We start from the raw sequence: 17,140 nt of genomic DNA, 5'->3' as shown, positions 1-17,140 counted from the left end.
CAACCCCTGGGCCAAATCTGGCCACTGCCTGTCTTCACATAGCCCGTGAGCTAAGAATGTCTTACACAGATGAATATTTGCACTCTATTTGATGATAGACAACACTGACTTTGAAACAACAGTTAAGCAAAATATCCCCTCCAGAAAGAATTTCCCTCTTTTCATTATTAGACCTGTATTACAACAAAGTGGCCTCAATTATTATTATTGATTTTTGATAATAAACTGTGGAAATGTTCATCTCTTTGATCTAAGTACCCACATAATATTCTTGATTTTGCCTCTCGGCCCACAAAACCTAAAATCTATAATATCTGGCTGGTTACAGAAAGAGTTGACCACCCCTGATGTAGATTGGGTTATGTTTTCACTTCTCTGTGTGGTTTCCCCTTTTGCTAAGGAGATGCTGAACTGTTTTCCACAAATTTGACATACTCGTACCTAGCCTGTTTTTTAAGTTTATATTGACTGTGTAGTGCTTGGGTTGTGCTGGGATCACAGTTTTAGCTTATATTATTTTTTACTTATTTATATTTATTTTTACTTCATGTTACTAGCAGAATCATTTAAGTAATAGGAGTGTTATTATTCTGAAAAAGTGCTGTACAAAGCAGTACAATGCTTTTTCATTGTGTTGGGAAGTTTTGCAAAAGACAGCATCAAATAAAAGAAAATCATGCCTTTAAGGTTCTTCTTTCTGAGTAAAACAACTTGGCCCCTGAAGCATGAATGGAGTTTATTGGCCCCAAATGGCAGCAGTGGATTTTGAGACAACATTGTCATTTAATCCTTATAAGTAGATCTTCTTCTTTGGTCCCCACAGGCCTCAGGGGAGCAATGGCATTTGCATTGGCCATCCGTGACACGGCATCCTATGCTCGCCAGATGATGTTCACGACCACCCTTCTCATCGTGTTCTTCACCGTCTGGATCATTGGAGGAGGCACAACACCCATGTTGTCATGGCTTAACATCAGGTTGGTTTGGAACGAAGGCTAATTGAGTATGTCAGTTGTCACTGTTCCTGAGAATGTTCAACAGCCTGTGCAGGATGTGCTACTTTAGTTCATGGAAACCTTTTACAGTCTGGTTTTGTTTGTGAGGGGGGATTAACAATTGTTTTTAAAACAATAAGTAAAAGTTTGGAGTATGGGGTTTTCCAGGAGAAAAAAATGTAGTCATTAAAAATTTTTGTCAGTGCAAACATACAAAGAATGAGAAGTGCCTGGATCTTGCTAGAACAGTGACATTAGAGCAAAAATTTAAAAAGTCTTAAAGCTGCAGGAGAGAAAATAGACCAAGAGCCCCTGGCAGAGTCCAGTATTTCATGTTCCTTTGAAATGAAATCCAGACTCTGAAGAATAAGCTCACCAGCCAGAAATAGAGGCAATTAGAGTTTTATTTTAGCATGAAGCTGTATGCTGTCTCTTCTTGCTTGAGTGTACAAAAGAGGTGACATTTCCTGGGTAACCCTCACCTGTTGCAGTTTCATGGATGTCCTCTGTCTGTGGCTTTGTAGCTGTGTCAGGACAGAAGGAGCACTGATACGAGTTTGACTTTTTCAAGAGCGCTTGAATTCCAAATTGTGTTTGTGAGCTCCAGCATCTTATGGTAAAGAGGTCACTGGAAATAAGGTTCAAGAGACCCACAGCCCAACTCTGGCTTGGGTTAAAGACAAGCCCCTCATGTCTTTGGGCCTCAGATTTCCTCAGTGTTAAGTGAAGACACTCTGCCAGGTGATCTCACGGGCACTTCAGCTCTAAGTGTTGTGCTGCACATCACTGGATGTGCTCTGGCCACTTGCCACAGTTTCAGGTCTGCAGAGGGTGACCGTGTTCTGGAACAAGAAGACACTTGGGTAGTTCAAAGGTGTGAATAAAAATTCTCTGAAAAGCCACAAGGTGGCAATGGTTTTTCTTTCTCTGCTGGCTTTTTTAGTTTGTATTCTCTAGACTGTAGAATGCCTGAGACAGCTGCAGAGCGTACATAGCTTGGAGGAGAGAAAATGAACAGAGATCTCCCAGTCATCCTTGGGGTTGGGGGGAAGAAACTAAAATTTGAGAGAATCATCTCCTGTGTCTGGGGTTTTTGTATAGATGTTAGGCAGAGATTCCTGGGCTGCCACTTCTGCTTCTAGCCACTGCCACTTCCACTGCCAGCTTCACCATTTCTGGGCTAGTGTATCTCTGCCTGAGATCCAGGTGGGTCTGCAGAACCAATATGGGGTTTATCAGTGTTAGTCATAATAATAAGTAACACTTACGTTGCAGGCATTGTTCCAGATACCATGCATATATTAAGATAATTCTCACAACATTCTTATAAGGGAGATAGGACTATTGTCTCAATTTTAAAGTTGGGGAAACTGAGGCACAAAGCAGTAATTTGCCCAAGGTCACAGAGCTTTAAGTGGACAAGCTAGGATTTGAACCTAGGCACTCATACCACAGAGTCCACACTCTTAACCACTGTGCTATACTGCCTGTAAGAAGAGTTATAAAATTTGGGAAGGTTAGAATTTCAGTTTCCTGGCATGAATCTCAAGGGTTGGATTAAGGAAAAGAATCCATCTTTGAGAATATAAACCTGAAGAAAATTTACAGTCTCTTACTTTTAAACTTAAGACATAAGATGGTACCATCTTTGTTCTATGTAGCAGAATTAGGGCAAGAAAAAAGGTTTCCCCTGCACACAGTTGAGAATCTTTGCATTTGGTGACCTCTGAGATTACTTCCTGCTCCTGTTTGTCTGGTCACCTAGTAGATGCTCTGGATGCTCAGAGCCTCATTAAATCATGTTTGTTTTTCATGCTATTTTATAAATCCTTTTCTCCCCCTCTCCTCAAACATATACGGGACCAAATAATTTTCCATTGAGAGTAGAGAGTTGACTTTTGACATTTTGCTGTTGTAACTGCCTTGGAGATCCATGTAGGTTGTTCATGTATCAAGTTTGTTCTGTTTTATTGCAGAGTAGCATTCCAAGGTGGGCCTGTCACATTCCTCCTCTGGTCCCTGCTGCCTAATTAGTGGCTCCAGCCAAACTCTGGATGTACCAGAGTTTGTTTAACCATTTACCCCTCGAAGGACATTTGGATAGTTTCAAGTTTTAGGCTATTATAAATAAAGCCACTGTGAATATTCTTGTGTAGGTTTTTGCATGGGCATAAATTTTCACCTCTGCAAGATAGATGCCCAGGAATGTGCCTTCTGGGTTGGATAGTAAATGTGTTTAGTTTTATAAGAAACTGCCAACTGTTTTCCACAGTGGCTGTACCATTGTACATTCCCACCAGCAGTGTATGAGGGATCCAGTTTCTCAGCATCCCCCCTAGCATTTGGTATTGTCAGGGTATTTCATTTCAGCTGTTCCAATAGGTATGTGGGAATATCTCATTGTGGTCTTAATTTGCATTTCTCTCATAGATAATGATATTAAGCATGACTTCATGTGTTTATTTACCATTTATATGTCTTCTTTGGTGAAATATCTGTTCAAGTCTTTTGTCCATTTTTAAATTGGATTGTTTGTTTCTTTGTTTTTAGAGTTCTTTATTCTAGACTGTAGTCTTTTGTCAGATACATGGTTTGCAAATATTTTTTCCCAGTGTGTAGCTTGTCTTTTAATCCTTTTAAGAGGGTCTTTCATAGAGCAGAAGTTTTAATTTATAATTTATCATTTTTTTTCTTTTATGGGTCATGCATTTGGTATCATGTCTAAGGACTCCACTAAGCCTTAGGCCTGAAGATTTCTTCTGCGTTATCTTCTAAAAGCTTTTCAGTTTTACACTGTACATTTAAGTCTGTGATCCATTTTGAGTTAATTTTTGTATAAGATGTGAGGTTTAGGTTGAGGTTTTATTTGCCAATGGCTATCCAGTTGTTCTAGCATAATATGTTAAAAAGACTATCCTACTCCATTGAATTAATTTTGCTCCTTTGTCAAAAATCAGTTGTCTGTATGCATGGGGGTGTCTTTCTGCACTGCTCTATTGGTTTATGTATCTATCCTCCCAAGACCATACTGTCTTGATGACTATACTTACGCAGTAAACCTTAGCGTCAGAGTGATTCCTCCCACTTTATTGTTGTGGCTATTCTAGTTCCTTTCCATATAAATTTTGGAATAAATTTATCTACATGTAAAAAATATCTTGCTGGGTCTTTCATAGGAATTATGTTAAACCTTTACATTAATTTTTGGGGAGATTGACATCTTTATTATGTTGAATCTTCCAATCCATGAACATGATATATTTCTCCATTTATTTAGACCTTCTTTGATTTCTTTCATTCGATTTTTGCAGTTTTCAGCATCCAAGGCCTGTACATGTTTTGTTAGAACTTGTATCCTGTCACCTTACTGCTGAACTCACTTACTTGTTCTTTAGTTCTGAAAGTGTTTTGGTCCTTTTTTTTTTTTTTTTTTTTTTTTGGTAGATTCTTTGGAATTTTCTACATAGTATTTGTAAATAGCCACAGTTTTGTTTTGTTTTTTTTTCCTTCCTTTTCAACCAGTGTATCTTTTGTGTCCTTTTCTTGCCTTATTGCTCTGGTTAGCATTTTCACTACTATGTAGAATAAGAGTGGTATAAATGGACATCCTCATCTTGTTTCTGATCTTAAGAGGAAAGCATTTGCCAGGGACGGTGGCTCACATCTGTAATCCCAGCACTTTGGGAGGCTGAGGCGGGCGGATCACAAGGTCAGGAGTTCGAGACCAGCCTGACCAACATGGTGAAACCCCGTCTCTACTAGAAATACAAAAAATTAGCTTGGAGTGGTGGCAGGTGCCTGTAGTCCCAGCTACTCAGGAGGCTGAGGCGGGAGAATGGCGTGAACCCGGGAGGCAGAACTTGCAGCGAGCTGAGATCACGCCACTGCACTCCAGCTTGGGCGACAGAGCGAGACTCCGCCTCAAAAAAAAAAAAAAAGAGGAAAGCATTCGGTCTTGCCTTATTAACTATATTATTAGCTATAGGGTTTTTGTAGATGTTCTTCAAGTTGAGGAAGTTCCTACCTATTGCTCGTATTCTGAGAGTTTTTTTTTTTTCATGAACAGGTATTGAATTTTATCAAATATTTTTTCTGTATCAATTGATATGATCGTATGATTTTTCTTGTTTAGCCTATTAATATAGTGAATTACATTGATTACTTTTCAAATATTGAACCAGCCTTGTTTCTCTGAAATAAACCCCACTTGATGTGGTATATTATTCTTTTACATATTGCTGAATTATATGAGCAAACATTTTGTTAAGGATTTTTATGTCTGTATTCACGAGGGATATTGGTCAGTAGTTTTGTTTTTTTGTACTGCTTTTGTCTGTTTTTGGTATCAGAGTAATCTGGCCTCACAAAATGAGTTGGACATGTTCCTTACTCCTTTTTTTTTCTGGAAGAGATTGTGTAGAATTGGTGTTAATTATTTTCCTTAAACTTTTGGTAGAATTCTCCAGTGAAACCATCTGGGCCTGGAGACTTCTTTTTTGGGAGTTTTTCAATTATGAAGCCAATTTCTTTATTAGTTATAGGGCTTTTCAGATGACCTATTTCATATTGGGTAAGTTGTGGTAATTTGTGAAATTGGTCAGTTTCATTTAAGTTGTCAAGTTTATGTTGTTTGTAGCATTCCCTTGTTATCCTTTTGATGTCTGTGGGGTCTATAGTGATATTCCATTTTTCATGTATCTTCTCTGTTTTTGGTCAGTCTTGCTAGACATTTGCCAATTTTATTGATCTTTTCTAAAGAACCAGCTATTTATTTCATTGATTTTCTGTATTGTTTTTCTAATTTCATTTTAATTGATTTCTATCTTTATCTTTTCCTTCCTTCTGTCTGACTCTATCCAGACAGCATAATGCCATTACTGAAAAATACATATGTGTCAGCTCATTGCATTTTTCCAGATGTGTATAAATAATGATTACATAAGTGTAGAAACTGACATTTACAGAGATTACATCAAAAGAAATTCCCTCTGAAATAAGGTAATAAAACAGATTAATTTTTCTGGCTTGTGGCTTGTGGTGTGATGGCCATGAATCATTTCTGTAACCTGGGTTCTTATTCTAAATTGATTCAGAAACCCCCTGAAATTCAGTTTGGCATTTTGACCCCTGTGACCTCAATATGATCAGCACCTACTCATTCCTTACTTCTCCAGGCTACTGATAGAGGCCCTGATGAGCTGTTAAGTAGCTGCTCAGAAGTCAGAAGCCCAGGGTGGTTCTTGGAGTTCACCATAAATAGGAGTTAGCTGTGTTTCTTACTATGGCTAATTTCAAGTCTGTGTATAAAATAAAAATGAATATAACTATAAATCCAAAGCCAGGTCACTGCTTTGCATAAATCCAATTTATCTTTTTACATTGCTGTTTTGTGATTGATATTTTAAAACATAATGGCAAAATGTGCAAATTGCTTGCTTTCTGTTGAAACATAATATTTTTCTTAGTCTCTTGAGTAAGCGTTGTTATTGACAAAGGACATAATTTTGGCAACTTAAAAAATGATGGTGGGATTATTTTGCCTGATGAGCCTTGTGTATGTCCTGACCACATTATGACAGCATGGTGGCCGTCTTCTAGGAGCCGTCAGCTTCAAGTAACACACACGAAATGGTGGAGATAGTGGGTTGGGGGGGGCGGTGGAACGACGTACACCCAGGTGGCCAAATGAACTGTAACCTTCACATTCCAGAGTGTAGTAATATAATCATTCAAGGACAAGTAAGAATGCTCTACTTGGCATAATCCTGTTAGACTGAGAATTTATAATAAAGCTCTTTGCAAGATAACATAAGGAATAAAGGCAGGGAGAAGCCCTGAGCTCTTTAAGTAATAGCATTTGCAACTGGATATTTTAAAAGACCTTAAAGATGCCTCCTTGTAATCAAAGGCAGTATCCTATAAGAGGAAGAGCTGAGGCTCTGGAGACTGGCAGCCTGAGTTGGAATCTTGGCTCTACCATTTCTACCTTTGTGACCTTGGGCAACTTATTTCACCTGTATCCCTCAGTTTCCTCACTGATTAAATGGGGACAGTCATAGTGTGAGGATAAAATGTGGTAATAAATAATGCAATGAAAAATTCTCTCATCAATGTGCCATCTGACACATAAGCACTTAATATATTTTAGCTGTTATTATATTAATAGTATTAATCATAGCATTACAGCTGCTACTATTATTAATACTATTTCTCAAGAGACAATGAATCTTACATTAAGGAATCTGGCTTGTTTTTCTGGTGTTTGCTATAATTTTTCAATGTTGTAGTAATAGAGTCTGATTTAAGTCACATTCTGAACATGTAACTAATTAAAAGTACCACCTTAAGAAGCATCGTGTCCTCACTTGCATATGTCAGGGGATATTAATAACATGAGAATTTGGGCACTGTCTAGTGAAGTAGTTCTCAATCTTTTTTTCGTTATTGCCACCGCTGAGGAGCCTTTAAAAACTTTTTCCTCAGTTACCTTCCCCAGTGAAATTTTAATATCACAGATCTGCTATGCATCTCTGTCTGTGCTGTGGCACTTTGGAGGGCTACAAACCATCGTAATATCTGAGTTTTGTTTTGTTTTGTTTTGTTTTGTTTTGTTTTACCTACAAGAACCAGTTTTTATACCCATGAGGGTGATACTGCCTCCATTGAGAATACGTGGTTCAGTGCAGTGATTTTCAACTGAGGGCAATTTTGCCCCCCAGGGGACATTTATTTGGCAGTATCTGGAGATGTTTTTAGTTGGCCACAACCAGAGGAAGAGGTCAAAACCTCAGCTTCTTGGTGGGTGGGGTTGCTACTGGTATCTTGTGGTTGAAAGCTGGAGACTCTGTTAAACATCTTACAGTGAGTGCACCATACAGGTCACCACAACAGGGAATTATCTGACCCAAAATGTCAATGGTGCCAAGTTTACGAAACCCTGCTCCAACATGATGGTAAGATTCAAATGCACTCTAAGTGACCCAGAAATTATTAAGGAAGGTGAAGGTGGACCATGGCAATTCAAAAGGCTACAAGCTAAAGAGCATAGCAGAAGTTGGGTTCCCGACTTTCAGGTTGATCCTGTGTACAACATGATGTGCTTGTCTGGAAAAAAAGGCCATCTTTGTCTTCTTAAGTATTGTTGCTGTTTTTCAATAATATCATGCTTTTTGTTCTTTCTGTCAAATATGTGTAAAAATATGTGTAAACACTTTAAATATGTGTAACATATTTAAGCAACAATTTCTTTTTTCTATTTTTGGTATCTTGCTTTATAAACAAATGAATTTCTGAAAAAATTATGTAAATTTGTTTTCTATGAGGTGTATTTCATCCTCTGATTTTATTACATTATATTTTGAGAGGCTCATCCTCATTCCTGATCAATCCTCATTTGACCTGGCTCCTGACATTATTGCTTTAAATTTAAATTTAGTGGCCTCTCAGCCTCTCTGGGTTTTAGAGGATGGGGACAGTTTAAGAGAAGATATGGATTCATATTGAAAGTGAAAAATATTCTCTCATGGACATGGTCCAGATCATTTGCCCAGAGCTCCTGGCTCTCCTGTTGTCCCTGTCACACTCACGTTCCCTTCTTCTGCTGCCCAGAGTTGGCGTCGAGGAGCCCTCCGAAGAGGACCAGAACGAACACCACTGGCAGTACTTCAGGTGACACAAGGGCATCCTCAGAAAAAATTAACTGGGCCTGGCTTTTATCCTCTTTCTAACCTCAGATATTTCTCTTTACACTGTTTTTCTCTTCCTTCCTGCGTGTGCCAACCCCCACTTTTAGTAAAGGTGCAAAAGGTTGAGTCAATTCTAATCATTTTTTCCACCCCTCCTCTGGGTTGATTGATGTGTCAGTGTTCTTGGGATTCTGTCTGCTTTCCCCACATTTAGGCAATGTATTGCCAACATAAAGCCTGAGTTGTCAAGTGTCTCCTTTTCGTACAACTGAGCTTAGTGTTAAGAGCAGCTCATTTTCAGGGCCACACTTTTCCCACAAGATCCTGCTTATGATCTAGTAAATAAGGCTCTTAATTCATAAAGAGAACTAGAATTTTCATATTTCAACCATGACTGGGGTAAGGCTTACACCATCTTAGTTAAATACCACTGCTGTTATAGTTTTTCAAAATACATATTTGTGTACTTGTGCCTTGTCATGGTGAGCCAGAAGATATGAAGAATGTTTAACCAAAAAGATAAAGATTCCTCTAATGCAGTTTGTTTCTTAGTATCCTTCCAAGTTTATGATATAACTATGCTTAAGGGTGGTGATGTCTAGGCAAGCAAAGTACAAACTTTAATGTTTCTTCTTTCCTTTCTGTTTCTCTAATTGGCATGTTTTCTTCCTGATCTGATTCTCCGTGCTGATAGATAAATCAAATGCAAAATAGGCTTCAACTCTGTTCTCGGCACTGTGAGAATATTTCACTTCCTTGAGGGCAGTGGTGAAAGCAGTGGGACATGGGTCTTGGGATATCACTAGGCCCCGTATGTGTACTGTAATGACTCACATGAAATTACTTTAAGTATTTAAGCTCACTGAAGTCACACTTTTTTCTACACACACACGTTCATTTTTGGAGACTGACTTTGATACCAGCTAAATTGCAGAGGAAACCCTTTCCTTTGAAGCATGCCTTCAAGAAGGAAAGTCCTTCAGGCAAAGTGTAAGTTATTAGACTTGGGACATGAGCAAATTCAGATTATGATATGGTGTTCAAGGTGTTATATGAAGATGTGTGTCTCATATTCCTCACATTATTCAAAACCTTGACCATTTGGGGTTTTTTTTAAGAAAAAATTATTAATTAACATAGAATACTTCTAAACTTTCCAAGATTTTATGGCATTTTATCTGTTAATCAGAACGGACAAATTATACCAGCAGAGAAATTATCAATTTTTGGTATTTATTCATTCCAGAATGAGCACATCAGTTTGCTTGCTTTATTTATTCATTTAGTGTGGGATGTCCACATTTATCTAATTCCTAATGAAAATAAAGATAATTCTGCCCATCCTGGAAGAAAAGGCTGTCATTTGTGTTCTTATGAGCTTAGCCCTGATGTATCAGGGGAATGCTAAAATAAGATATAATAAAACAGCATAAAAAAGTTCCAGTGTCCTGGATCAAAAGCGTTATACCAGGTCAGGAGAGAGATACATAAAGTGGACAGTGACCTGACACTAGGAATTTCAGAAAGTTGGGGGACCCTAAAGTCTTCTGAGGCTTTAAACCTGCAATTAAAATCCTGTGCCTGGGCTGGGCATGGTGGCTCACGCCTGTAATCCTAGCACTTTGGGAGGTCGAGGTGGGCAGATCACTTGAAGTCAGGAGTTCGAGACCAGCCTGGCCAACATGGTGAAACACCGTCTCTACTAAAAATACAAAAATTAGCCAGGCATGTTGGTACCTGCCTGTAGTCCCAGCTGTTCGGGAGGCTGAGGCAGGAGAATCACTTGAACCCGGGAGATGGAGGTTGCAGTGAGCTAAGATCACACCAGTGCACGCCATCCTGGGTGACAGAGTGAGACTCCGTCTCAAAAAAATTCACCAAAAAAAAAAAAAAAAAAAAAAAAAATCCTGTGCCTGTTCTTTCTTGCTGCCCAGTTCCACACCAAAACACCCTGGCCCATTGCTTTACCTCCTCTTCCCAGAGATCAGTTTGGTTCTGGGCTCTGCCCCAAGGGTGGGGCTCTTTGTAGGAAGCCACAAGGTCCCGTGTCATCCTTGGGGATTGGTCCAAGAGGCCCTCAACCCTGCCAGAAAAGTAATTACTAAATCACCCTAAAGTAAACAGCCTTGAATAGGGGAAAAAAAGTGCAGAACATTATTTGTGTCTCATGGCCCCGATCTGTTTTGTTTTTTGTTTTTTGTTTTGTTTTTTTTTTAGCAGTAGCAAGCTGAGAAGCAGCTCTTTGTTTCCTTTCTTAGAAATCTCCTGTTCTGCACTTATATCAGTAGCAAGGCCCTCCAAGAGACCCTAAGGGCCTTCCCACACTCCTCTGTCTGTGGCAGGGCCCAGGAGGTCCTTTTAGACTCTCTGCTGTCAGGAGTTTGGGCTGCATTTCATACTTGGTTGATATCAAGTGGCTGCCATGAAGGTAGGAACTTCCATGGCAGATATAGGATTTTCCTGGCATCTTTTTTCTCTCCCCCATTGCCCAGTGTTATCCATGTCATCCATGGCACAGTATCCTGCCTCAGAATGAGGAAGGTGCAAGGATAAAAAAAAAAAAATTACCAGATGCATAGAGTGCCAGTGTTAGTATGTTACTAAGCCAAGACAACTGCCCTGGTGCTTTTATAGTATTTGTTATAAATGAGTCCTGCCATTTTGCTTTTTCTTTCTGTCTTTAGTTGTTGCTCTCAAAGTTGTTGCTTTTTCTTTCTGTCTTTAGTTGTTGCTCTCTGTCTTTAGTGTGAGTTCTCAAGGCTATCTTGATGCAAGAGGGTATGGGGCACCAGGATTGAAAGCAGGTCAGGACTCTAGTTAATGATATTGTTAAAGAAAACATTATTCTGATGTATATTTAAACAGTAAGGCAGACGTTGTTCAGGACCATCACGATTGGTATAGGGACCACTGTGATGGGGTTTTGCAGCAGGGGAGAGAAACAGGGGTCAGTGGATGGAGAAGTACTGAGAGGAAACATCAGGGGCAAGTGGGATTCTGGCTAAACTGACCCAACAGGATTCTTGCTGAAGACAGGTGAAGGGGATTAGACATCACCTGAGGGATTGTGGGGGGATGAAGAACCCAATCAGATGTTGGGGATAGGCCATTCAGATGTTGGGCTCTGGCCAAACCAGCTTAGACAATCAGACATCACCTGAGGGATTGTGGGGGGATGAAGAACCCAATCAGATGTTGGGTTCTGGCCAAACCAACTTAGCAAGCCTCTTGCTAAAATTGAGCTATGCTGAGATGGACATGGAAGCCCAAAAGTCAGTGCCTAGTTGGGAAGTGAATTCCTTGGAGCCTGACTAAAGTTTGGTCAAGGAGAGACTCTTTGTCAATATGCATGTGAAGTATTTAGGGGAAGTATTCTGATGTCTGCAACTTTATCTGAATGTATCCAAAGAAAAAGTAAGATGGGTGATAGAGAAATGGATAGATAGGTAATAAGGAGTATACAGTAAAATGTTAATGGTAGAATCTAGTGATGGTGGGTATATAGGGGTTCACTCTAAAGTCTTTCAACATCTCCCTGTATGTTTGAAAAAGTTTATAACAAAATGTTAGAGAAATTAAAGCAGGCCAGGGCAGAAGTGTGGAAGCAGCACAAAGGAAGGGCCCAGTGCAGTGAGACCCCCATTTTGATAACCAGGACCACCTGGTGCAGAAAAGCAAGTGGACAGTTGCCAGCATGTGTTGTGTTCTGGCGGCCTTGCTTAGAGTGTAAGCACATGGGATTCATCGCCCCTCTGACCCTCTGGGATCTGAAGTGGTATGCGACCTCTTTCTTATGACTTCTGCATGACAGCTTTCCTCACCTTTTAGCTAACCACTCCTTATGCTTCGGGAAGATGATCAGCCTCCAGGCTACTTGCAGCCTGCATAGCTACCATGGGCCAAGCTAATACTCTCTGTTTTTCTCTTTGTCTTTCTCCCTGGTGACTTTCAGAGTTGGTGTTGACCCCGATCAAGACCCACCACCCAACAATGACAGCTTTCAAGTCTTACAAGGGGTAAGTCACAAGAGATGCTTCTTCCTGGGGAAGACATTTGAGCATTCACCACATGCCAGGCACTTTACCTAGATTCCCTCATTGTGATCCTGACAACAGCCTTATGAAGCGTGTACTGCTCTCCCCATTTTACAGATTAAAAGTTGAAGTTTGGGAGTTTGAGTCATCTCAGAGTAAGTGATGGAGCCAGGATTTGTACCCAGGGTATGTGCTCTTAATCAACATTATGAAGGGTATGGGCTTGCCAGAAAGAGTCCCTGACTCTCCACTTTTCAATAGTGGATATTGGTTCTACAACTGGTTGCGAGTCTATCAGTGGTGCCCAGGAGAAAAAGAGCAATACGATTTGATTCTCCAGCCCAGGGATCTGAGGAAGAAAGGAGAGACATCAGGTGCCTGAAGGCATTCCTGTTCCTCCAGGGCCTGGGATCCTCTAGGTGAGCAATTTGGAAAGGGCATAGTAGGGACGGCTTGCCTTTGCTCCATGAAGTCCAGGGCCTCAGGTGGGAAAACCAGGAGCCTAGGGCTGGAATCATGCAAAGGTTCATTTACTCATATGTCTGGCACCTGGGCTGGAAGGACCCAACCACAAGGACCTCTGACAGGAATGTCTGTGCAGGGCTTTTCCATGTGGCCTGAGCTGCCTGCCAGCATGGTGGCTGCTGGGTAGTTGGATTTCTTATATGATGGCTTAAGGTTCCAAAAGCAAGTGTCCCAGCAAGCAAGGTAGAGGCTATATCACCTTTTCTGACCTAATCTTGCAAGTTCTACAGCATCACTTCCGAGGCTTTCTGTTGCTTAGAAATGCTTTCGTAAGACCAGCCCAGATCCAATGGGAGGGGATAGAGACCATAACCTCTGGATGGGAAGAGAATCAACAAATTTACAGACAAGAATTGAGGTTGCCATATCATCCCTGTTGTGCAGCTGTTGGGATGATTTTGTCTCTAGGTCTGGCTCTTTACCCAGGTCAGCATGACCTGGGCAGGCAAGGTGGGGAAAGGAGAGTTATGATAGGGGCAGAAATGTGTTACCAATATATTATTTGACCTCGGGAGTCAATAACTATGTCGTTCCGCATTGAATGCCCAGTGCTGAGCACAGTGGCTGGCACATGCAGGAACCTGATAGGTGTTTGTTGGGTGGATGAGGGAATGAGAGAGATGCAACATGCAAAAGGCAGCTTTACTGACCACCTGTGTATGTTGTCCATGAAACCCTATTCTTTTTTTTCCAGTCAGCTTTGAATCTGACTCATCATTGCACTTAATCCTGCAGCAGTCTGCAGCAGACTTCAGATTCCATAGGATCTTCTAAATGATTCCATCTACCAAGTCAGATTTAATAAGGCTGGCAAAATGTGGTGCTGTGTGGGGTCAGTGGGGTGCCACTGTAGCCTTTTGTGGTTTCTTTCTCTTTAAGGGTGGTCATAGCCTAATAAGGCATTTATAGCATTGATGTCCATTCTAGGTCCCTGCTCAAGGGACACAAAGCCATGACCTGGAAAATTCTGGACATTTTGGGAAGAGTTTTCAATAATCTTCATTGGAGATTTGGCATCCACTTTAATGAGCTCCAGAAGACCTTTGAGATGATCTTAGAATTGGCCATTATGTCAATTGGGAACATGTGGTCTCAATGAGAAGTTCTCTTTGAAAATTTGCTATTTGACTCTAGCTTTGATTAAGAACTTTAGAAAACAGGAGTTCAGGAACTGAGCACCTCGAAGCTAATTTAGAGTATAGCAGTTTGGGAGATCTTGAAACTCATCCTGAGAAAACCCCAGGGGAAAACATGATGGACGTCCTTATTTCACCAAAGGAAAGATAGTGGCTCTGGTAGGACATGGCTGCCCTATTCTAAAGCATCCTCCACAGAACTGTGGCCAGTCTAGATTAATTTTGTAAGAAAAAAAGGCCAATAGCAGCTGGATCGTAAGATTTGGAGAGATTTCATCTTGCTCTGGACCATTCAAAACATCCCCACCCCCTTTGCTGTTTCCCATTGCTCCTACCTCTGCATTCAAGCATCTGTAACAGGAAATAAGTGAAAGGATTTGGCTGGTCATGTAGTAGAACTTACCATGTATCACATAAGCCCTGCACACTGGGAACACTGGGCTTGTAATTAGATTCAGTAACAAGCTGTCACTTTTCTGTGGAAATGTTTGAGTGAGAAAGCAGCAGGTCCAAAGTGCTGAGGGTTCTTGTATTTAGTCCATGCAGTAACAGCTAAAATAGCCCCCACCCCCAGGTGGAGTGAGTCTCAGGAACCTCCCTGGATGGGCCTGGATGGATGAACTCAGTGTTCCTGTCAGCTCCCAGAGGGCCCCTTGGGCTGAGAGCACCGCACATGTGGTGTTGTGAACGAGCTGGCAGCCACTCGCGCTGCACTCCTAATGGCACCCTGTTTGCCACAGCCCTAGCCAGAAGCTGTGTCACAGCTTCCCCCTGACCTCCTTCCTTCCAGACCTCATACACAGTCATGCAGAGGGCCCCTCAAAGTCAGTTCCACTGACCTTTTGAAAGGTTTTCAAGATTGCTGTCATATGGGGAAAAACATGCAAACTTCAAGCTTGGTTCTCCAGGACACCCTCTTAGAAATGACTCACGCCCTTGTGGAGAGAGGACCTCATTTCTCCAGTTCCTCCTGGTCTGACCTCCTCATTCTAGTGAGCCACTAACAGCAGGGCTCGGTGCACTCTGTGGCCATGAGAAACAGGAAAACAGAAATAAATGGGCTTCTCATTTTTGGGTGAAACCCTGGGTTCTTGCAGTTTCCCCTGAAATAGATCCAGGTCACATGCTCAGTGTTGTCATGAAACTGAAATCAGAGGTAGGGAAAGTCCAGATGTTTGTTCTCCACCAGAGAAAAAAAGGGCAGTTCTCTTTACCTCATTTTCTAAATAATCTTCGTAAAAACAACAAACAAAAAAGTGACATTTGATGGGAAGGCATGTCTTATAATGAGCACAATTCTCCTCACTGGTCTTGAAGCCCAAGGCTATAAACAGAGTCATGGCTAGGGAGCTACAGGATATTATTAGCTCATGTGGGAAAAGGAAGGGAGCTGTTGGCTAGAACTTTGCTTCATGTGGGGAAAGCATAAAAATATTGTGGGCAGACTTCAGCTTTGTGTCCCTGGTAAGTTTGACTCATTAGAACAAAACAAGACAAAAAAAAAAAAAAGTTGCTTTGTTTCTCTGGAGGTCTTGGTGACTTTGCAACCAAAACAAAAACAACCCTAGCTGGAGGCAAGCTGACCAGCCCTGGGGGTGGCCTCCCACCCCAATAAAGCAGGGGACTTTTCATGCCAGACCAGACAGCTGAGATTTCTGTTGGCCGCACATGCAGACACATCATTCACTTCCTTCCCTGAGTTTACAGAAGAGCACTCATTGATGAGGCCACTTTGGAGCAGCTAAGAGTGTGAATCTGAATTTATCCCAGTTTTACCATATCAACAGGACAAGGTCACAAGCCGGATATTAATGGAGTGTGGAGGAAAGGAAACCACCAATGCCTGTGTATATGCACACGTGTGTGCGTGTCTGTCTGTGTGTATGTAGTGAAAACTGTAGAAAATCAGCAGTTTATTGTTGCGTTCACATATGACTTCCTGAGCAAGTTAGAATCATTTGTTTCTGGGTCCTCTGTGTTTTTGTGTGTGTGTGTTTTTTTTTTGGTTCTCCAGGCTGAAATCTGATACCCGTAAATCTGTCACCTAAATCTTTAACTTCAAACAGTTGCAGAGGTGCCTTTCCTCCAATTGCTACTCTGTGACCACTCCCCCTACCCGCCCATTTTTTTGTGCTTCCAAATGCCTCCCTTGGCCCCTGATTTCCCTTTCTGCTCTTCCTTTTCTGTTTTCTAAAAACTCAGAGTCAAGATCAATTTATTCATTTATTTGACAAATAAGTTATTGAGCACCTGTTCTATTTCAGGCATTCTTTCAGGTTCTGGGAAAATATCTGCAACAAGGTAGATGAATCTGCATCCTGAAGGGCTTGGTGACAAGGTGATAAAGGGCGAGGGTGGAGAGTGGCAGAAGCAAGAGAGTGGAGACACTCAGGCCTCACCAGCCCCACTGAAGCAGAATCTACATTTTAACAGTGTCTCCAGGGAATGTGTGTACTTTTTACCATTAGAAAAGCCCTGATCTAGGCAATGCATAGCTCTGGAGAGTTTTAAGCAGGGAAGAAAACTATCTGTGTATCACGGTCAGAGACTTGACTCTGGTTTTTTTTGTTGTTGTTTTGTTTTGAGACAGGGTTTCCCTCTGACGCCAAGGCTGGAGTGCAGTGGTGCAATCACAGCTCATTGCAGCCTTGACCTCTTGGGCCTGAAGGATCCTCCTCCCTCAGCCTCCTGAGTAGCTAGGACCACAGGTGTGTGCCACTTCACCAAGCTAATTTATAAATTATTTTTCTAGAGACAGGGTCTTG

The 17,140-nt window shown here is 41.2% G+C and overlaps 1 protein-coding gene across 7 annotated transcripts in view; it reads left to right on the top strand.

Moving 5' to 3' along the window:
• Nucleotides 1-17,140, top strand: part of SLC9A7 (solute carrier family 9 member A7) — a 167,426-nt gene that overhangs the window by 122,566 nt on the left and 27,720 nt on the right. For 6 of the 7 annotated variants that reach the window (XM_009234775.3, XM_009234778.3, XM_009234779.3 and 3 more), the window contains 3 exons: nt 824-977; nt 8,604-8,663; nt 12,633-12,696. In XM_009234775.3, the coding sequence (XP_009233050.1) occupies nt 824-977; nt 8,604-8,663; nt 12,633-12,696 (278 nt within the window). The remainder of the gene's footprint in view (nt 1-823; nt 978-8,603; nt 8,664-12,632; nt 12,697-17,140) is intronic. The other variant, XM_054544153.2, reaches the window with a different exon arrangement.

The sequence above is a fragment of the Pongo abelii genome, chromosome X (assembly GCF_028885655.2).
Source record: "Pongo abelii isolate AG06213 chromosome X, NHGRI_mPonAbe1-v2.0_pri, whole genome shotgun sequence".
NCBI classification, from domain to species: domain Eukaryota; kingdom Metazoa; phylum Chordata; class Mammalia; order Primates; family Hominidae; genus Pongo; species Pongo abelii.
The sequence above is the reverse complement of the archived record's forward strand: the minus strand, read 5'-3'. Positions and strand labels throughout refer to the sequence as shown.